Source organism: Eleutherodactylus coqui, chromosome 8, assembly GCF_035609145.1.
Source record: "Eleutherodactylus coqui strain aEleCoq1 chromosome 8, aEleCoq1.hap1, whole genome shotgun sequence".
Classification (NCBI taxonomy): Eukaryota; Metazoa; Chordata; class Amphibia; order Anura; family Eleutherodactylidae; genus Eleutherodactylus; species Eleutherodactylus coqui.
This window is the reverse complement of record NC_089844.1, coordinates 34,280,197-34,303,663: the sequence shown is the minus strand read 5'-3', so window position 1 is coordinate 34,303,663 and position 23,467 is coordinate 34,280,197. Positions and strand designations below refer to the sequence as shown.

The window sequence follows — 23,467 nt, the reverse complement described above, 5'->3', positions numbered from 1 at the left end:
CGAGGCCTACCCGGTCCCGAAGGCCACTGCCCAGGCCACTGCAAAAAAACTTGTGTCAGAGTTAGTGTGCAGATTTGGGGTACCAGAGACCATTGAGAGCGACCGTGGTACTCACTTCACTGGTGAGGTAATGAAGGAAGTCATGTCCACCTTAGGAGTAGAGCAGGCGTTTCACACCCCCTATCATCCACAAAGCTCCGGAAAAGTAGAAAGACTCAATGGCACCCTCAAACTTAAGATACAGAAAGCCATGGTTGAAACAGGAAAACCTTGGCCCGAGTGCCTACCTTTGGCACTCTACTCAGTACGAACCACGCCAAATAGGAAAACAGGACTGTCTCCTTATGAGATTCTCTTTGGCTCCGTGCCCAGGTTAGGACTGTATCACCCCCAAGCTCTATCCCTGGGTCATGATAAAGTTACTTCCTTTGTGCAGGATTTATGCCAAAAGCTAAAAATAACACACGACCTAGTCTTCTCTTCTATTCCAGACCCTGATAGTTTGGAAGGATCCCACTCTCTGAATCCCGGAGATTGGGTGGTGGTAAAGAGACACGTCAGAAAGACTTTGGAACCTCGCTTTGACGGACCATACCAAGTGCTGTTAACCACTCCCACCTCGGTCAAGCTAGAAGGCAAACCCACTTGGATCCATGCCTCACACTGCAAGAAAGTTCCAACGCCTCAGCACCACGAGGGGGGTGGAGAGTAAGCCCAACCCAGGGTGGGGGAGGAGGATGGCAACCTGGACACCAGCATTGATAGTCTGGATAGGTGTATTATTTACCCTTTGTTTTCTTGGACTACTCTCTTTTCGGGACAATTCTTCATCAACTGTCGATGTAAGAAGAAGATGGACTGTTTGGGCGGAAGGACACCCCAACATGTGGGAATACTTTGCAAAGGACGTACTGAATATTTCCCACATGTGCATGCCCAACCTGCGGAGTGGGGAAGATATTTTACGGACTTGCTTACTGTCTATCCCCACTCCAATAAAGACACTTCGTGATATATATTCAATAGTGCATAACGATAGTGATGTGGAAGAGAGCAATGTTTTCCAGGAGAATACCTTTCTTAATGTATATGAATATTGTCCCTATTGTGATGCGGTCAAACATACACTTTATGTTTCACATAAATGATAAGAGATTTGTTTAGATTCATGAAAACAATAATACATTTTAAAAAGTCAGATGTCGGCTGTGATCTTGGGACTTGTTCCGATCGCCATATTTGGGGTCAGGAAGGAATTTTTCCCTTTTATACAAGGATAATTGGCTTTTTCCTAAAAGGGTTTTCGCCTTCCTCTGGATCAACTCAGCCTCAAAATTCCCCATAATTGTCATTCCTGTGTGTGACTTCCTGATGTCCAAAATGGGGGAATGATAAGGGCCAATAGGGGCTGTAAAGAAATTAATAAATGTCGCTTATCAAAAATAGTATATATGCTTATCAATCTATTTTAGCAAAAAGAATATTTTAGCAATATATTGTATGTGTAACATAAGTCATGACTGATTTTGAGGAAGTAACCTGTGGTTTCTGTCTACACTGAAGGTCTACGTCTGACCTATTGGAATCAGGAAGTTCTAAGGCCAGATGTCTCGGGATGTAGCAAGACAGGGCCTAACCGCAAAGAGTTTTCATCTCTCTCTGTCTAAAATTAATATGTTGTCTGAAAGTCATGTGAAATCAGCAATTTCTTAAAGATGTGTTTGTCTGAGTCATATATCACACGTCTAAAGTTTATTGAATAATTATGTCATTGTAAGATATAGAAGTCATGTGTTTTTATCAGATGAATGTATGTATCATGAGGTTACTCCTTGTATTACCAGAGGTCGCATCCCTGCGTGGGCGATCTTCTATAAATACCAAGAGATGCAGATAATAAAATAGAGTCACTTGTTTCAAACCATATACTGTGTGTATAGGTCTGTGCATGGTCTCTCAAAGGAGCGCTCCTCCTGCTTAGGTCAATTTGGAACCGACAACATAACTGACCAGTCTGTTTGAACAAATTAACCCTCGACAGCGTGTACGGGTGAATGTAAAAACGCATACAGTAGAGTGAAGGAGGCCTCAATCACACGGGCAATACGCAATGTTTTTACGGACCAAACTGTGTATATTACCTGGTGCCATCCTCTTACAGATTCAGCCCCGATCCGCCTGTTCCCGGAGCTTCTCTTCATACATCTAAGATGACTACGGTGATTCTTAGACCACCCGATGTCCGCTAGACGCTGGTGGTGGATTCACATGGCCATAGTGTAAGTTGCTCCCATCCATGCAGCTACTGACCAATGCATGCGTCCGAGAAAACAGATGAGAGCCGGACAGGCAGGGATTTTTTTCTTGCGTGTGCACCATGTGTAAATAGCATCATTAGCTATAATGGACCACACAGACCGCTCATGGCCTGAAAACAGGGACATGTGAATTGGCCTTAGACATTACATGCTGCCGTGTGAGCAGTGCTGGCCAATCAGGAGGCAGCATGTATTGTCTGGCTACCAATGCACAATGACAGGAGCGCTGCGGCCATTTTCGAAGAATGAAGAGGATCCCCAGGAATAGACTGATAGGCAGAAAATCAGTAAAAACATGGTAACTCCAACTCCGATCCCTTGACAAATTTGGTCCCAGAATTGGAGAGTCACTTCAAGGCCTCTTTCACACATGCACTTTTTTTTACCACGATTAACACGGCATTTTGAATGCCACGGTAATCGCAATATAACGCTTCCATTGAAATCAATGGGCCTCGCAGACATGCGTTCAATTGTGGAGCTGGATTTTCGAGCGCTGTCTGCTCTATATTTGGCTGTTTAACACACCTCATAACCCATCACAATGACGGGGCGCGCTAAAACACACTGTCAGCCGCAGGGAGCTGCGCCTGAAAACGAAAGTAAAATGCTTTGCAGCATCCATTTGTGAGAGAACTCTAAGACAATAACTGACTAATTGTGTAGCCTCCTGTATTCTATGATCTGCTTCTAGGTCAATCAGGGTCATCTGCTTCCTGTAGAAATCAGCTCAGTGCATGAGTTTGCTGGCCTTGACAGCAATTTGGTGGGGATCCCACACTGATCTACTATTGATAACTTGTCCTGAGGATAGGCCATAAATAGTTTACAAGTAGACAACCCCTTTTATCAAAGGAAAGTTCTGCAACTTTGTTTCAGTTTTGCTCCCGTTTACAGATCTCCGCTTGCCAACATTCTTGATTAAATCTATAGGCTAAAAACTTGTATGTACTTCTTAAGGCCCATTTACACGAGACGAGTGTCGGGCAAATGATGCCCGACACTCATCCCCTCACATACTAGCTCCCGTAGACCTGTACAGGACTCAGTATCATTAGCTCTCAGTGGAATGGCTGCAGGAGATTTCTCTCCTCGCTCTCCCCCACCCCTCTCCATTGCCTTAACATAGCGGATGTTCATATTGAACGGCTGCTATTTACACTGAATGATCAACTCATCGGACATCATTTATGCAGCATAAACAATGGACGATCAGCTGATCGCTCAGTATAAATAGCAGCTGTTAAATATTGAACGTCCGCTATGTTAAGCCAATGGAGAGGGGCGGGGGAGAGCGAGGAGTGAAATCTCTTCTTGCCAGCCTGCTGTGAGCCAGTGATACTAGCTCCTGTGCAGCAGCATGAGAACGAGTATGTGCGGGGATGAGTGTCGGGCAACGTTTGCCTGGCATTCGTCCCGTCTAAACGGGCCTTTACAAATAAGGCTTACTACAGTTGTATCCAGTCTAGACAATCCTCAGTGAACTAAACAGCCCGGACTGCAGACTGATACATTTTAATTGCATTGATACAGTGTAACAAACTATCAGGACAGAAGAGATACTTGTGAAGCCGATGCATTTAGCTCACAGAGGATTGTCTAGACTGAATATGTTTGTAGCAGCATTCAGCTCTGTTCACCTCTGTGTTTGGGGATTCTGCTTTCCTGCTCTGTTATTGACTATAATGGGGTCCGTTTGGTTTCCGATGAGGACTTTTTCTCCTGGCATTTCATTCTGGATCTGTTACAGATCAGAGGCTCTGAACGCAGGTCTGTTTTGAGTTTCTATATGCAAACAACAATGCTCCCATTCACTGACAGGAAGCAGAGAACTTGAACATGGAGAGAAATTGAAACACAAAGTATATTAGAAATGTGAAGAACTTTTCATTATACAAGTATTAAAGTCCCATTCCGTCAAAAACACATTGGGGTAAATTTACTAGGCCTGGTATTTCCAACCCCGGGTTTAGTATAATGTCTCCCAGTGCATACAGGCACACTTCATGTATTCAACGCATTCCCGGCAGGTCTGTGGGCCTTTGCAGAAATGTATGCCCAGTCCCGACCAAGTGCAAATTTCTGGCATAATTCATGCCAGTTTCTGGTATAAATTATACACAAATCTATTGGTTCAGGGTGGCTACGCCCCCTCCCAACAAGATCTGCCCACTTTTTGAAAGGAGAAAAGTTGCAAACAGGCCTTTTACAAAAATGTGCGGCTTTTTACACCAGTGTTCTGGGGGAAAATATTTAATAAATATCACAAATTTTTCCATGTCTGCCTCCCTCACCTGATTGCTTGTTACCCTCTGGAGGTCTCCTCTGAATATTGCAGCCACTTCCCTGCAGCGCAGCCCCCTTCCTGATGCTTATCAGGGACAATCTGTGATTTTTTACTTTCAGTTTCATATCTATCCCATGATGCATCCGCACAGCATTAGCTAAGGTTACATCATTTTTGCCTGCTGAGGGGACAGTTTAATCATCTCCTTCTATATTCACCTAAATAAGCTACAGACCATAAGTATACAGTCAGGAGAATGAGCTGTGATCTCCTCTATTATACCTGTGTGACCATCAGAAATAGTAAGGTGGTCACAACTGAGATCACATGACCAGCTTAGGAGAAAGAGGCTGGAAGTTTCAGACAGAAGGGAATAACTAACCAAAATGACACTAGCTGACTTATATATACTGGGGGGATACCTACATAATGACTGAATTGAAAAAAATCACCAATGTGGCCTTTTAAGCTTAATTTGCATAGACCTGGAAACTCCTTTAAGGGTATAATTACATGAGCCATGTTTGTGGTTTTTGGCTGAGATTTTACAAAAATTGCACAAAAACGACTTGTGTAATATTGAATCTGTACAACTTTTTTCTACATTGGACCCAAAATTTCATCTATTGATTCCACATTAGAAAGTTGTCCGTGCAGTTAGAAGCCTGAGACTATAGCACAGATCTCCATCGCACTGCTGGGGTCTGCGTGGGCAAGTCATGACTTTTCAACTTGGACTACAAGTCTCAGCATGCCTGTAGCACAAGAAGAGCTACTGTAGGAAGTCACATGCTATCCAGGTAAAATAAAGACAACCGTCACCTATAGAAATAAATATTCGTGGTATGCGGCAGAGACGATGTGTCATCGCGACCTTCAAGGAGTGCAGTGATGTAGACGGAGTCCTCGGGGGATTCTAGCAGGTGTGAACCTCTTCACTTCATCTCAGGTTTACATGTAATGAGCTGGAAGGATCCGTAGAAGGTTCTAGATGTCAGCTGGAATAATTCTTTATGATCCTGGTGATATCTCTCGCTTTTAACCCTTTATAACACAGTATATCGCACAGGCGCGTATGGCCATAATAAGGTTACATTTTAGGCTCTATATTACAGAACTCCCCTCAGAAACGCAGGAAATCTGCATTATGTGACAAAATCCGCAGCAAAAGTTCTCTTACAGAACTTGTATGAGATTAGAAAAACATGGCCGCTTCTCAGTACAAACAGCGGCGCTTGTGCCCATAGGCTGCGATTGGTACTGCAGTATTCAATTGAAGTACCAGACACAAGCCATGGACAAGAGTGGCGCTGGGAAAGCAAAATACGTACCATTTATTGCAGATTTTGACATGGTTTTCAGTTCACAGATTGCCAGCATATTTTAACTCTTCAGCCAAACTGGTGAAATCTGCTGCAGATTCTGCACCAAATGATGCAGCAATTTTTTTCCGCTGCCCCAGCAAATCAGCTACGTGTGAACGCACTATTAAGGTTTGTCCGCACAGCAGATTTAGCGCAGAATATGTGTCACGAGTGACCTTTCACACAGGGCGAGCTATTCCACAATAGCATGTAGAATATGCCCTCCAGCGAATTATTCAAGGCTCCTTCCCACAAGCGTAGGCATAGATACACTCAAGATCGCGTGACATAATAGCTCGGGAGAGCAATATCGCGTGCGTATCAGCGCATTTTACAGCATTTTTCTTCGCACAATATCCCGCTGTAGGGCATGCTATCCTGTATGAAAGGTAATACGCAGCAAAATAAGACATGCCACACTTATTTTCACGCACATGAGGGCAGATTCAGACGAGTGTGGTTTTCCCTCATTAATCACGTCCGCATAACTGGACAAAACGAAACCACTGAATTTATTGGTTTTGTTTTCACTGTCGGGATTCTTGCTTATTAACCCTTTCCAATCCACTGTCTGACGTCTAAAGACATTATGCATTAAGGCTGTACAGCTCTGATGTTGAAAGACATCCGTCGGGGTTCTCTTACTGTATATTGCCAGCCGCTCTGCTGTCGGAGCCTATCCAACGTGTCACCTCATGCAGTACTGGCTTTAGCCAGCAGATAGCGCTGTTGTATAACGGCAGAAAAAGAGTAAGCCCCCTAGGAAAACCAGACTACAAATTGGATTGGAAAGGGTTAATTCTACGGCTGAGAAAAGATAGAGCATGCGGTATCTTCCCAACATGTAGTAAATACCACGTGCTCGAAAGATCTGGCGGTACCTATCTTCCCAGGTTTTTTTTTAACTCCTGTGCTCCAGTGCGGAGTTTGAAAAGCCTTCATTTTTGCGCAAACTAGCCTCTATACTGGAGAGCATCTATGGCCGTCTGAAACCGCTTTAATACGCACATGTGAAAAACGCAGGTATGAGTGGACCAATGTAAATCAATGGACTTATGGACGTATAACGCACACAAAATAATATAAGAACCTTTAACTCCTTGAGTGGCGGGTTTCCTACCATCCTGTCGTGCCCACCAGGGCAGGTTTTTTTAAATGGTCTAATCCTTGAATTTCAACTAATTTTGCAGTTGCGTCTCAAGAGCCATAACTTTTTCATTTTTCCATTGACATGGCCATATGAGGGCTTGTTTTTTTGCGGGACAAGTTGTGATTTTTTTAAACAGGGGGAGGAAAAAAAGAAATGGGGAAAAAAGAAAAAAAGGGGCCATGTCATGAAGGGGTTAAATAATGTATTAACTTCCTTCTCTGGGTTATTACGACGCACGGATACCACATGTGTGATTGTATTTTTGATTTTTTACAAAGTAAAGGGAGACAAGTGTTTTTATAATTTTTTTTATAATTTGTAATTTTTTTTTAATTTTTTAAATTTTTTTTTCCCCTTTAGGGGACTTCCACAGGGACCCATCAGGACCCCCTGAACACATTCCGGGGGTCCGATGGTGACATCCCTTTACATGCTACAGTGACAGCCCTTTACATGCTGCAGTCACATAGACTGCAGCATGTAAAGGGTTAACACAGCAGAGATTGGAGGTTTTCTCTGATCTCTGCTGTAAGAGCTAGTACCTAGCTGTCCTCTGACAGCCAAGCACCAGCTCTCCCTGCCACAGAGACCATCGGCTTGCTTCTGACAACCCGATGGTCTCTATGGCAACCTGTAAACAAAGCAGGACCTTGCCGGCATATCGGCAATATCTTCTGCTGGTTTTTCAAAGCCCTTGCTTTGTCCTCTGTGGGTCTGTGCAGGCAGAGCACACTGTCACAGCTTGTGGCATTGTGCTCTGCAGCTCCCATAGTGATACATAGCCCGGAAATCTTCCGGGCTATGTCTCTATGAGCAGTGGAGCTCGTCCCGGAAAATTTCCAGGCGTGCCACTCAAGGGGTTAAAGAGGTATTCTGGTTATGGAATGCTTTTTTTAAGTTCTCACCCATCCAATCGATGGGTGAAAACTGATAGATCGGTGGGTGTCCGACCGCTGGAACCCCCACTTATCCAGAGAAGCGGGTTCCTGTTTCTACAGTGAGGAGGAGATTTAACGGAGTGCAGATAGTGTAAGCTTAGTACCTCTCCATTAATTTCCAGTGGGACTGTCGGAGATAGGCGAGTACAAAGTGCTTGGCTATTTCTATCATCCCCATTGGAATAAATGGAGTGGCGGCTGCGCAAGCGTGACTTGCACTCTATTTTATGATGCCACTGCAGGTGAGAGAAACCACCCAGAAGTGGGGAGGATGGGGGAAATGGGACTCCCATTCTCAGAATTGTTGGCAGTCCCAGCGGTTGGACCCTCACCAATCTATCAGTCAAATAAATGGGCGAAAACTTGAAAAAACTTTCCATAACCGGAATACCCTCATGAAGTCACCCTCCGGTTCAGCGTTCGATAATGCAGCACCCATATAATTCTATAGGTCCTACTCTACCTCTGATTTTATTACTACAAATCCGGTAAGAAAAAATGGCGCACTCTCCATTGGACGCTACATTATAGGATATCCATAGCACGGCTTCCAGGGAAGAAAATCTGGTACTGAAAGGAGGCACCACGTGGTGGTACATACTACGGACATGTGCCGCCCTATAGACTAGACACAAGGAGCTCTACCACGTGCGAGAGACCTAACGCAATTCGTGAGATTAACCCTTGCATGTTTCATAAACTGTCGTAGAAAATGTGCGGAGGTTTCTTTAACAGGCGGTATACAATGGTGCTTACTTTATATACATTTATTCCATACAGCCAATGATCTGAGTCCCATCACAGACGCTCCAGCCGTTTATGTCACAGGGTCTTGTTGGGCGGTGTGCTTCGCTCTCTCTTTCCGCTGCCGGTTGGCGGTGTGTGTTGTTGCTACTTGCACACACTCACCCACTCAGTGATCTGACACTCCTCGCACACCACATAACAGCACCAGTGGAATTTGCAGTTGCACCGCTCGCTCCGCGTCTGTCGCAGGATATTGTGGCCGCGGCCGCAGCATAGGCTCTCGCAGTTGTCCATTCCTGGGCTGGTTTTGTTGCATATCCGCCCCTGCGTCCCCGCTGAGTCCAGGTGGAGCTCCTGCTCGCAGAAATCTGGTGACTTCTCAAAGTAAACCAAGTCCGTGATCCCGGCTCGCCTCCGGTAAGGAGCGTGAGTCTGGTCTAGCTGACCCAGCTGTCCGTTATTACGGTTATGGGGCCGGATCATGGTGGCGACTGCAAACCTGTCCTTCAGGAGGGAACCAATCAGCCGAAATTCAGGTGTCACCTGCCAACAGGTCTTCAGCTGGCAGCTGCCGGAGGTGCCATGGCATTTACACTTCCTCTTCATGTTCTCCATCACCACCTGGGAAAGGAGCAAAAAGAATCAATTAGGGCGGTTTCAGCCGAGCATAAGAGCAAAACCACCCGCGATCGCGCAACTGGAAGGTTACGCTATTGCACGCATTGTACTGTACATTCTGCGCTGCCAGGAACGGTTCACATCAACGCAGGACACACCCGCACAGTGATTGCAAAGGCTGCGCAGCCTAATTAGTCCATGGTGTTATCGATTTCCCCACAAAATTGTGCACTTTTGCACCCCAATAGACTCCTATGGTGCCTTTGGTGCTCAAAAACAGAGCATGTAACTTTTTTTTATTGCATGCACACATACAGTTGTCTGAAGCCGCCCCTGGGCTTATTCACACAAGAGCATATCAGCCGGCCATGAAAACGGAAGGCCGATATAAGCTACCGTGTGATGCACGGGGCGGCGTATACGCTGTCGGGCGAGGGGAGATAGCTTAGCTGTCTTCCCCTTCCCTCCCCCTCACCGGCTCTCTGCAAGTGGAGGGGGTAGTGTGCTGAGCCCCCGCCCCTTGCCGCTGTTTGCAATAGGAGTGGGATGGGGCCAGGGCTTAGATCCACCCTCCCATTGCAAACAGCGGCAAGGGGGGAGAGAAGAGAAGGGGGACGGGATTTAGCAATCATGCTGCTAAACTCCCCCCACCTCCCTTCTCCTGCAACTGTCATTGGCTCCCATAGAAGTCAATGCAGCTGCTGCCGCAGTAACAGCGCCCAAACGCTGCGGAGATGCGCCTCTGTGCATTGATGCATTGTAAACCAGAGGGGCATCAGAGGGGCAGTGTATATTGACCAAGGTGTGAAAACCCGCCCGAAAAAATGCCTGTGTGAGTAAGCCCTTAGTTCCATCTTCTACGGCCTACTGCTTAGTGCTCACAGGGTGTATGTGCTCGACGTATTACACGCGTAATATGCAGTATACAGCAAATGCTCATGTAACGTGTATTTCCTGCAGATGGTAAATCCCCAGAGCCTATATTGGAGTGTAAGACACATTTAGGGCTTCTTCAGATGCAAATATGCTCACCATTATGGAGCGTATTTGCACATGGACCTGTCAAAAGTCTTTTGCTTTTACCACTTAAATTTTGCGCTATTGTGCGTGGTAAAAGCCCCCCAGAGAGATAGGGCAAGGCTTATTTTTTCTGGCATGTAATAATATTGTGCAAGAATCCCGCTAGTGAAAATAAAACCAATGAAATCGTCGATTCCACAATTAAAATCCACCCGTATGAGCCCGGCCTAAGCGTTGTAACTTCCACTACCACAAACCGCTAATTAGGGAGGCCCCAGCATGGTGACAACCAAATAAGTAGAGGTTTTGTGGGTGACCCAGTAAAGGGCTTTAAAAAAAACGGTGCCCCTGTAAGAAAAAATCTTTCCAACTCAGCTGTGAAAAATACGAGGTGAAAAAAGTTTTCAAAGACTGACAGCAAGCAGAGATCCTGAGGAACTGAAACATGGAGTACATTAGAAAGTTGCAGACACTTCATTATGCAATGATTAAGCTCCATTGCAGTAAAACAAGCAAATCCCCCGAAGCAGGATCCTTTCACGCCGTCACAGTTTTTGAGCGATCAAGGGTTAATAATAATTTTTTTGCTACAACTGTCAATACGAGACTTGGTGAATAAAAGGAAGGCTTAAAGAATTATGGAAAAAAGCCTGAAGCAAATTGGTATGAAAGCTTAAAGCTCTCCTGACAAGTTGTTTTCTGCTGAAAAAAATGTACCTGCCCCACAGGTGAAGGTGGAGGTCACAGGTCGGTCAAGTAGGAAAGGTTAAGGGTCACACTCGAGTTATGCACGGAGTCGGTAGCTGCCGGGCATGATGAGCTTGTTGGGTCACCGACAAGTTATTAAACATACATGTAATTTGACAATAAATAGAGCAAACGTAACGGTATCCATTACATAGCTCTTATTCTTAAAGGAGCAGGTCTAGGTTGGGAAAGGGAGAAAAACAACAATACAAACAAGTCATGTGCACAACTAAAGTTCTGTTAGTGTATGTTATAAATGTGAAAACCTTTTTGTAATAGCTTACTTCTAGGCTGAGATATGATCACTTGAAGTTACAGGCCTCAAAGTCTGATGCTGCACTACTGAGACATTACTAGAACATGTCCCCTGCTGATTGCTGTCAGCCACAGAGTCATCATAGACACCTTGTGTAGATTCCAATAACAGTAATGTCCCCACATATTCACACTTCCAGGTAGGATACACAGGGCAGGTATCAGAAGGGGACATGTTATCAGAAACTATCACTAGTGCAGCCACAGGCTTCGGGCCTGTAACTTTAATTGGTTACATCTCAGCCTAGAAAGCGATTGAAAAATGTGTTTTGCATTTTGGTACTTGTTCTCCTTTAAGAGAATTATATAATAATCAGATTATCAGTTGCTTAAACATTGCCGTACAAAACATGCAGCATATCAGCACCACAAGTGATTATATATTAGGGGTAATATAGTAGCCATGGCTGGTCTTAGCTATGTGCAACCACGATTCAATGATAATCTCAGCAGTAATCGTTTCGTGTAAAAGGGCCCTTGGTGGCAGAGAACTGCGGCCGAGTTTCCACCAGCGCCGCTTCTGTTTATAACAGAAGTCACAACATTCTATTAGATCCGCCATACGGCAGATACCACCGCTACCTGGCTGGCTTATAATGGGGCCTGTCAGGTTCCATCGTATTGTCTGCCATATTAACCCTTTCTAATCCACTGTCTGACGTCTAAAGACATTCTGATTGAAGGCTGTATAGCTCTGATGTCGGAAGACATCCGCCAGGGTATTCTTACTGCAGATTACTGGCTGCTCTGTTGTCGGGGGGCCTCTCCTGCATGTCCCATACCACAGCACTGGCTCTAGCCAGCAGATGGCGCCATTGTATAATGGCAGAACGAGAAAGCCCCGTAGGAAACCCTAAATCCAAAATTGGATTGCAAAGGGTTAATTGGAACAATGGCATTGCATTTGCTTCACACCACTTGGCGCCACCTGCTTCTATTTTTGCCACCTGGGATGTCATCAGGCTCCAGAGTCAGAATTATATCAGCTGGCACCAGACTTTGGGCTTATTTAGACGACCGGTATTCACGGGTATTCACGCCCGGCCGATATACGGTGTCCCTCTCTGAAGGGGGAGGAGGCTGGAAGAGCAGCGCAATGAGCTCCCACCCCCTCGCCACCCCTCAGCACTCTTTGCAATGGGAGGGGCGGGGTGAAGCGATGTCTAGGAACTTAGCTCCGCCCCCTCCCATTGCAATTAGTGCCAAGGGGCAAAGAGGGGGACTCTTCCAGCAGAGAAGTACAGGTTATATCGGCCGGGCGTGAATACCCGGCCGATAAACGGTCATCTGAATAAGCCCTTAGGCAAACTTCAAACAAGTTTATGCGTATTTGCGCATGCCTGAGCGCAGTGTATTAGTGGAATGAACGATGCCTTTTCCTGTATATTACAGTATTTTTTCGGCCAACAAGGCACATTCATTTGCACGCGACAAACAAAGACGCGCTGATTGAAATGGGTAAGTAGTCCAATGAGTTCCAGATGGGTCCTTTTTTCAGTTGAATCGTGCAGCGTATTACACATCTCCTTGCGCATTGTGTGCACCCCTATAGTCATCTATGGGGACCTTTGGTGCACAAGTGAAGAGTAGACTGTGTTTTTTCCGTGCACACAAGATGCACAGGCAAAAAGAGGGAATGTGAGCAAACCCATAGAAATCAATGGGTTCTATTCTCTGCGTATTGCATATGCAAGTTTTGCGCGAGCAAATACACCCGTGTGAATCCGCCCTCAGCCTACCCCCAGATTCTCTGACCTTGGCTATGCAGCTACAAATATTTTGGGGGTCTCCATTGTACTTGTATTCCAGTATAATTTGTGCTTCTGCAGTTATCATCTCTCTCTGCACAAACTTCCACTTCCTGCGGATCCGTCCTGAACACAATGGCCGCTCATTGTTTGCCGTGTTTACAGAACGCTGGCCGCACTTGTCATGTCGTGGAGCCGATGACAAGATCAAAGCGCATTGTACAATGCTATTCAACTGTTTTGCAGGGTGATGGGACTTTGCGGGAATCAGGAAGCGATTGTGGCAGTGACGTCTCATCTGTGCGTGACGGACAAATCAGAGGATGTGCGGGGAGATTTGGAGATTTTATTCCTTGTTTATAGTTAAAGGTTTTTCCCTCCTTTGTAACTACTTTTTTTACATTTACCCAGTGCATGTACACTAACATGCCAAAAGTCATGGGACAGGAACTAATATTGTGTAGGACCTTTCCCACCTCCACCTTCCCTTCCAACTTGACATAGCATTGACTTCACAAACAGATAGATGATGTCTGGAGGGATACTGAGACGTGCTGTCTGGATATCCACCCACCGCTCCACGGTATTTGTAGATGCAGGATCTCGGGTGCTGATAAATCTATCTACCAATCACATAAATGCTCATGTTGGGTGAATGTGCAGGTCACACTATTCGTAGGAACTCTCCAGAATGCTTCTCAAACCCATTCTGGCACGGGGCATTATCCTGCTGGAATATCCCATCATTATGGGGGGTAGATGAAGTCATTAAAGGCCTAAAAATGGTCAACAAGCAGTGAAACGTAGCCAGCACCAGTCAATGATGTGCTTAGGCGGACCAGTGGACCCAACCCATGCCATGCCATAAGAACACCGCACACCAGTATGTTACCACCACCAGTCTGCTCAATGCCTTGTTGACAACTGGGGTCCGTGGCTTCATGGGGTCTGCGCCAAACATGAACCCTACCATCAACAATTTGTCCTGTGACTCTTAGGATCACCACATGTTGCCAGTCCTCCATGTTTCAGTAAGCAACCTCACAAGCTCAGGTAAGGGGCTGCGTCCGGAGTTGTGGTGGGTCTTTAGCTCCCATACCCCTTGGACGGTAAAGAACGCTGATAACATGTGGGGCCTCCTGCATTGAGTGTGGATGTGATTTGAGCCATGAGTCACTTGTCTGTTCGCACAGATAATTCTAGCCAGACACCACCAGTTGTGATCATTGAGCATCTGTCGGCACTCATTGCGCCATCCGCTGAGGGTGGTAATACCTTCTCTGATGTATTCCTGGCACACATGTGACAATGTTAAATGCCCGCACAACTTCAGAAATGAGACGTCCCATCCCTCCGGCACTCAATATCATGCCATGAGCGCGCTGACCAGTGTTCAACCTCCCCCACCAGATAACACCACACAACTCATACAGGTTGGGGCGTTCCTGAGCATCACATGAGGTAACACCATTCATAATAAATTTACATACTGCTATCCCGGGACTTTTAACAGGTCAGTGTACAGTAAAATGAAAAAATGAAGCTACTGTGCAAATACTCGTTATTGAAAATTTTCTGTATACAGCTCCTATGCAGAGCTATATGTTTCCATGGTAACAGACAATACACAAACTTTGTGCAGCTTGATTCTGCAGCCTATCTATACCCCGCTACCTACTAAATTTGGTAGGTTAGCAAAGAGTAGGAAGACAGATGGAAGAATATGATTGCAGGGTCAGGCTACACAGGGTTTATTTGCAGTCTGTAACCATGGAGACACATAAGTCTGCATAGGGGCCGTATATTCACTTAAAGGGGTATTCCAGCCAGAATGAATGATCACTTTCCAATAGATAGGTGATAACTGCTAGATTAGTGGAGATCCAACCGCTGCGGTCCCTAGTGATCATCAGCAAGGGGAACCCTTGTCCTTAATTCTCCCCAGTTAAGATCACAGCTGGGGTAGAGACAAATAGTAGCCACAACGAGTCCAAGGAGCAGCCAAAAACTGCAACATGTGGTTTTGTGGTTTACAGCAAATCAGCGCAGTTTTTATATTGATCATCACAAAAGTTTGTGCGTAAACTCTCTTTTTACTGTGGTAATCTATTTTTTCATTGGTGGTTCTTCCATCTGTGCACTGAACACATAAAGGACCATAGTAATAGTAACCTATAATTTCCTAAAACCACTACTTGAAGGAAGTGCCCAGCTTTGCCCCATTTTTATTGTTCTGATGTATCTAGAATAAATAATGAAGGAACATTGTAAATAATATTGATTAGAAATCCCCTCCTTTTGTGTCTACAGCTGCCTTACAGATCTATGTGTCTCCATGGTTACAGACTACAAACAAACCCAGCGTAGTCTAGTCCAGCAGTTATGCTCTTCCATCTTCTTCTTGCTAACCCACCAATAGTTTTTTTACATGGGCCAAGTTCTCAGCCTTATGTAGCAAACACTATGGGCACTCATTCCCTTTTCTCATATTCGAGTGTGAATCAGCTTACGAGGATGAACAATCGCTACTATGATCATTTGTTCCCATATGGCAGCTGTACATCTCCCTGTTCACATCAGTCGATGAACCAGTGCTCGTCCTTTGGCTGATAATTGGTTTCTTTACACAGCTAGATTGTTGAACAACTGAGCGTTCAGTGGAAGTACAACTGCATCTTTTTAGACACAAAACAGTAGTAATTTGTAATCAAGTCTACTTTTAAAGTTATATTAGTTTTTATTTTAGATGCATTGGAGTAATAAAAATTAATTGGTTGGAAAAGTGGACAAGTCCTCTAAGAACACCACTGTTAGGCGAGTCCTAACGAACATACCTGTGACTTCATATGAGGAATACATCATACTGTCTGGGATCTACATACAATGTATGTTAAGCGCTGCGGAATAAGTTGGCGCTATACAAATAAAGATTATTATTATATATTGTATGAATAAAAGTGGTAGCTTTGTCAAGCTTTATTACATCACTAGCTTGTTACCCATGACTTTGTCCGCGTAGAATTTGTATTTTTTTAAATCTAATCTATGTTTTGCTGTATATTGAAACATTGAAATAGTGAAATGAATGTAACTGTTACGATCATGTGGGCAAACAAGCACGGGGCCCACAGAATCGTAACCAAAGAACGGATACACACACGGGTTTCCAACAACTAGCCCTGAACTACAGGGAGTTTGACATCGCCCTACCTGAGCGGGAATATCGCCCTGATAAAGGGTGGCCCAGCGGACTTTGGAACTGGGCCCTAGCTGATCCTAGGAACCACGCCACCAGAACAGGACACATACACATGCCACATGACAGGGACAGAACAACAGAACACACAGAGCCAGAAAACACAGCATACAACAGCCAAAATGCAACCACTAGTAGCAGGTGATAAGCTATATATAAATACCAGGTATTAGTTGACATTTTGATCAGAACGTGGGAGCTAGCGGGCCACTTCATGGCTCCTGGCTATACCGCTAGTCCCTACACTAACCAGGAGTCCAGCGGCACCAGATACAGTTCACACAGCAAGCTGCAACAGCACAGAACAAAGTCACACAGCAAGCTGCGCAGGACAGAAAACGGAACACAGATCACACAGCAAGCTGCACAGGACAGACAACGGAACACAGATCACACAGCAAGCTGTACATACAGACAGAATAAAGTCACACAGCAAGCTGCACAGAACAAGACAAAACAAAGTCACACAGCAAGCTGCACAGGACAGACAATGGAACACAGATAACACAGCAAGCTGCACAGGACAGACAACAGAACACAGATCACATAGGAAGCTGCACAGGACAGACAACAGAACACAGATCACACAGCAAGCTGCACAGGGCAGACAGAACAAAGTCACACAGCAAGCTTCACAGTACAGACAACGGAACACAGATCACACAGCAAGCTGCACAGGACAGACAGAACAAAGTCACACAGTAAGCTGCACAGGACAGACAACAGAACACAGATCACACAGCAAGCTGCAGAGCACTGACTCTACAGGCACTGATTCCACAGGCACTGACTCACAGCAGACTACAACATATAATGCAAACCACACTGACTCCACCCAGAGCTCACATGCACACAGATGAAGCTCACAGCAAGTTCAAGTGTCATCATACAGGGGAGATAGACAGTCAGCCACCATGCTGACATAGGGAACTGTGTCAGGGATCCACCAACTGGCACAGAAGAGACATAAGACATTTGGAGGCCGCACCTGTCATGGGAAGGGAAAAGGGGAGCTGCATGTGCTGCAGACTAGGACTACAGGTGTCAAAACCGTCTTTAGGGAAGCAGAGAGACACCACAGACCTACATGCAAACAGTGCTGAGTGGGAACAAGACAGATACAGCTAAACAGTAAAACACCAGCATCAACTACTGACAGGAGCTGGGTTTATAAGTGCTGCAGGCTAAAGGGGGTTGGCTGCTGGAGAACACCACACCCAACCAGCTCAATTAACCCCAACCTGTGGAGCTGTACTGCTAGGAACCTTAGTACTACAGATTCCCAGCAGCACACGTAACAGTAACTGTGATCTGCTGCGTCTGCACAGTTCTGTACGTTGTTGTTCTTGTCATCTTTTGATAGGATATAAAGGTTAGTTGACTATATACACGTGAGCCGCCACATACAGTTACCCATGAGAAAAAACATGTTTTTTCTAAATGTACACCTGCTACCGTAAGGGTTTGCCTTTGAGCCTTATTGATCGTCATTGCAAATGCTATTTTTAGAGTGAATTGCACTGTTGCACAGTTTTGGCGTATCAAGATTACGCATTAATAGGAACACTAACTTTCAACCTCAGTTTATGGGAAGGCACTCCTGACAATCCCAAAGAGTTAAGGAACTCTACAGGGTATGAGGTGACTTGCTCAGTGTCCATAACATTATCCACCGACAGATACTGTACAATTTCTCCTTCGACCTGTGAAACATTTTTTTCATTCATCTCTCCTACAGTTTCATTAGTTGGTTGATGCCTTTTGATACAACCAATCTTTATTTCCCATGTTAGGTTGCAGTTAAGAGTAAGCCTTGCAAAATCTGTATGTTTGTGTTATATAGCCCAGCTTTCATTTCTTAGGCCTCATGTCCACGGCACACATGGATATTTCTTGCAGATTTCCACAGCAGATGCACTGGGGGTCATCTTAAAATTGATTTATTTTATTTTCTTGTGGGAGATCACGGATTGCAGATGTTTTGTACGCGGATACACTGCGGATCCTAAGCTCCCATAGAGAGATTTTATTTAACCCCTTAAGGATATGGACCTTTTTTTTCCATTTTCGTTTTTTCCTCCCACTTTTTAAAAAATCGTAACTCCTTTATTTATCCCTCAATGTAACTGTATCGAGGGCTTGTTTTTTGTGGGATGAGTTGTATTTTTCAATGGTACTATAGAATGTACCATATAATATACTTAAAAAAAAAATTTAAATTCTAAGTGCAATGAAATGAGAAAAAAAAGAACAACATTCCGCTATCTTTCAGTGCGTCTTGTTTCTATGGCTCAAAAACTGCAACAAAAACGACCTGATAACTTTATTCTATGGATAAATCCAGCAACTGTGAAAGGGTGTGGCTCTTAGGAACTCAAATCCACTTCAGGTAATTTTAGAAAAATCCAAAAGTTTATTTTCACTCCATATTAGATATGTGACGTTTCGACCTACATGGTCTTTGTCAAGCATAAGCATGTTTTTCTTCCCACTGCGTGGTTACCAAACAATGTGCCGCTGGCTAACTTCCTGTTTCTTAACTTTATTCTATGCGTCAGTACGATTACTACGATACCAAACTTGTACAGTTTTTTTGTTTTTTTATGCTTTACTACTTTTAGTACAACCTGTAGTTTACGTTGGTACCATTTCGGAATACATACAACTTTTTGATAGCTTTTTACTGCATTTTTTTTCTAGGAGGCAGGGTGACCGAAAAAGTGCATTTCTGGCGCTCTTTATTTTTTTTTATTATAGATATGGCAAAAGGGGGGTGATTTAAACTTTTATTACTTTTTTTTTTTTTACAATTAGTAAAACTTTATTGATCTTATTTTTACTTTCTTTTTTAGTCCTCCTAGGGAACCACAACCAGCGATGCTTTGATTGCTCCTACAGTATGATGTAATGCCATAGCATTACATCATACTGCAATCTGACAGGCAGTCTATCAAGTCACCTCATGGGGATGGCTTGATAGGCAGACTGCTAAGGAAGCCCTGGGGCCATGACACCTGAACGGCTCCCTACGATCTCATCGTGGGGGATCCGTACGGGACATTCGGGGGACTTAAATGCAGCTGTCAGGATTGACAGCGGAATTTAAAGGGTTAATAGCGCTGATCAGCCGCACAGCTGATTGCAATTGTTGCCTGCCGGTGTCAGCTGCAATAAACAGCTGGCACCTACGCTGTATGAAGAGAGGTCGCCCCGCGATCTCTCTTTATACATACTCTGACGCTGCAAGACGTAAATGTACGTCCTGGAGCGTTAAGAGGTTAAAATCTCAATCCATGTTAATGTGTCTTTCTTTCAAGTTTTAAACCTGGACAATGCTGGTTATCCATGCTAACTTAATAATTGCATACGTGAGGCAACGACGTCTGCCCTCACGTGTCTGCGGAGGCCTATCTTATGATGTGCACTTCTTCCCCTCCGCCACATGTAATAATCGCATAAGTGCGGCAACAACGTCTGCCCATTTGTGTAGGCATAGTTTATGATGTGCATCACCTTCCCCTCTGTCTCGGCGCACGACAGAGTGGAGGTGCGCCTGCGCATCACCAAATAAATCTGTCTTGTCGCGCTCCCTAAGGAACTCTATAAATTTTCGGGATAAAATGTAGCCCCTGTCCTTCCTCAAGATGCAAGCTATCTCCCTGCCAAATTTCATCAAAATCGCTTCAGCGGTTTAGCCGTGAAAAGATAACAAACTTTTGCATTTAGAATATTAGTATGGATTATCTTGAGAACATAAAGCTGATGGGCCCTAGTGCAAAGTCTGGAACAGGACCCCCCAACTATAATACTTCATTTAAAATACTGGTCTCTTCATATGGAGACGAGAAACCTCACAAGCCTCAATGGTCTTAGCCATGTGGACCCATGTAGTCGCACAGGGCGCTGGCCACCAAATTGTAGTAGGGGGCACCAAGCGGATATACGCCCCCAGTTGGTGCACCCAGCCAGATGATATCCTTCCTCCTAACTCTGTCTCCTCCTCTCTGATGTTCTATAGTGCCACTGTCAACCCATTGGTGCTCCTGTAGAACAGTCGCTTATTTCTGCTACTTTATTTGTATTTTTGTACTGAGTTTGGTTCTGATGCTGTATTTATTTAGAAGCCCGGCTCTGGTGCCGGATTTATATTACGATTTTGATACTGCATATGTAGTAGGAGCTTGGTTCTGGTGCTGTATTTATGTTGTGAGCTTGGTTCTAGTACAGTATTTATTCGCTGAGATATTCTAAAGTGGATATTCTACTATATTGCAGCTTTCTGCAAGTAGAATACAGGCAGACTGCCTATCAGTGCCATAAATACCATTTTTTTCTTATGATGGAGAGGCACCCAAAAAACATTCTGCACAAGGTGCCATCTGTAGTGGCCCAGAATGTATATTCCTGGCCCCTCCATAAATGTCATAAATGTAATGTCTTTTGTAGATACGCTGTACAAAGTTTGTTATGTGTATTGCACAGCTGCAGCAAGTGACAGGTTAAAGGAGATGTCCCGCGCCGAAACGGGTTTTTTTTTTTTTAAACCCCCCCCCCCGTTCGGCGCGAGACAACCCCGATGCAGGGGTTAAAAAAACCACCCGCACAGCGCTTACCTGAATCCCGGCGGTCCGGCGTCTTCATACTCACCTGCTGAAGATGGCCGCCGGGATCCTCTGTCTTCATGGACCGCAGGGCTTCTGTGCGGTCCATTGCCGATTCCAGCCTCCTGATTGGCTGGAATCGGCACGTGACGGGGCGGAGCTACACGGAGCTACACGGAGCCCCATAGAGAAGAGGAGAAGACCCGGACTGCGCAAGCGCGGCTAATTTGGCCATCGGAGGGCGAAAATTAGTCGGCACCATGGAGACGAGGACGCCAGCAACGGAGCAGGTAAGTATAAAACTTTTTATAACTTCTGTATGGCTCATAATTAATGCACAATGTACATTACAAAGTGCATTATTATGGCCATACAGAAGTGTATAGACCCACTTGCTGCCTCGGGACATCTCCTTTAATGTTTGCATGAGACTGGGAGATGTCTGCAAATGTATCAATATTCGTCTAGTCACGTGATCTATGTTGTTTATAAGTATGAGTGTTTTGGGTGTAGTAGTCAGTTCTGTTCTTCTGGGTTCCTGAGAGAGAGTGCAAGCCACATGGGGGTACCTTCAATCCTCATGTGGTGAAGAATGGAAGAGAAAGGGAGGTTTCCTGAGTACCTCGATGCCAGGAGCCAACAGTGAGTGAGAACAAGTAAGAGAGAGATTGAGAGTGAGCAAGAAGAGACGGCCAAAACCACCGTGCAGAGGTACTGTTCCATGAGAGTGTCTGTGGAGTGACCCTACCCCTATCCTCCTCTGGAGCGGTTCCTAGCCGATAACTGCGACTGCAGGACCGGTGTCATCCTGTGTTTCCTCCCCGACCTCTAATCTTCTGTTTACCTGCATCAGTGTATGCTTAAGGGCCCCTGTCCACGGGCGAGGCGGAATATCGCTAGCGATATTCCGCCGCCAGGAAGCAGGGGGAGAACTTACAGTTCTCTGCAGTGAGCCTATCTGACAGATACGCTCACTGCGGAGAATCGCGGGAAATCGCAGCATGCCACGATTTGAGTCCCGCAAGCGGAGAATCGCCATGATTCTCCGCTCGCGGACAGGGGGCTGCGCTTTCCATAGTAACACTATGGAAAGCGTGCACTGCGTTACTCGTGGGCGGATTATCACCACAAGTAACGCAATTCAATATCGTCTGTAGATAGGGGCCCAGTGTATCCTAATAAAAATTTCCAAGTAAAGTTTTGCCAGGCCCTGACCGTTCCAAGGGACCTGAGTCATGTTACACAGTCTGCGGTTCATTTGTTTACCAGGGTCATTCGGGTGGGTAACGGAATGGTGGCATCACCCGTGACAACCTTTTCTCCTGTTCATATGTTTTTTCGCCATCCCTCTCCTAGGGGTGTCCGGAAGAGGCCCAGCGCTGCTCTGCCCCGAGGCTACGTGTGTCCCTCCAAGAGAGAGCCTGGTAAGTGACAAGTGGCCACTCTCCCCTCCTAGCTCCTCAATGTATGCCCCGTGTCCAGAGTCACCTTATGGGACGCTGCACCATCCAACTAAGGCCTCATGCACACGGGCACGCACGGATTCTGCTGCTAAATCCTGCAGCGGAATTATTCCGTAACCGCAGATATGGCGCGAAAAGACAAATTCTTACCTCTCCAGATCCAGCGCGGGTCTTCTCCGTCGCGGCTGGATCTTCTTTCTTCAGCATGGCAGATGCGTCTAGGCACACTGATCAACACGCCCGGCTCATGCGCAGTGCCTTTTTTAAATCTTCTGCTTTCCTGTGTATCCGCGGCACGTCCGCAGTGACAGCTGCAGGTGTGCCGCGGACCAGACGCCTTTCATTTACTTCAATGGAAGCCGTCCCTACAGGATCCACAGGAAAATAGAGCATGTTGCAATTTTTTTCTGCACGTGCGATATGCATGCCGGGAAAAAAAAAATCACATCTACCTGCTTTTTGCGGCTCTGCGGGCACCCATGCATTCATATGGGTGGCTTGATTTGCGGATCTCCCGCACCGCACTGTTTATGGGTCACATAAGGCTCCAGGGCCCGAGTGTGATCGTATCATTTGCTCCCACTACAGTTAGGTCCCTGGATGTCATGACATCTGTCCCACCTACTTATGACATTGCATTGCTTATGAGTCTGACCTGAATGGTTAATGTGTCCTCAATACTTTGGGATTGCAGTGTGATTGTGACCCCTATGACAACACTGCTGGTTTCATCACTGTTACACCTGTGTTGGATCTCTTATGTTCCCTCCAGCTGCTCGGCAGGTCTGCATTGTGCATCGGTCTGCTAATGTTGGGTTGATCACACCTGTGATGTCTATCTGGTACAGGTGATTTGGATAATTACAGAAGATGGTCATTAACATCAAACACAGAA

The 23,467-nt window shown here is 45.4% G+C and overlaps 2 protein-coding genes across 3 annotated transcripts in view; one reads left to right on the top strand and one right to left on the bottom strand.

The window, feature by feature from the left end:
• Positions 1–23,467, top strand: part of TYW5 (tRNA-yW synthesizing protein 5) — a 964,030-nt gene that overhangs the window by 351,298 nt on the left and 589,265 nt on the right. The window lies entirely within an intron of this gene.
• The window catches only part of WNT10A (Wnt family member 10A), a 72,094-nt gene continuing 57,436 nt past the window's right edge, over positions 8,810–23,467 (bottom strand). For both annotated transcript variants that reach the window (XM_066575474.1, XM_066575475.1), the window contains exon 4: positions 8,810–9,425. In XM_066575474.1, the coding sequence (XP_066431571.1) occupies positions 8,949–9,425 (477 nt within the window). In that variant the 3' untranslated portion in view covers positions 8,810–8,948. The remainder of the gene's footprint in view (positions 9,426–23,467) is intronic.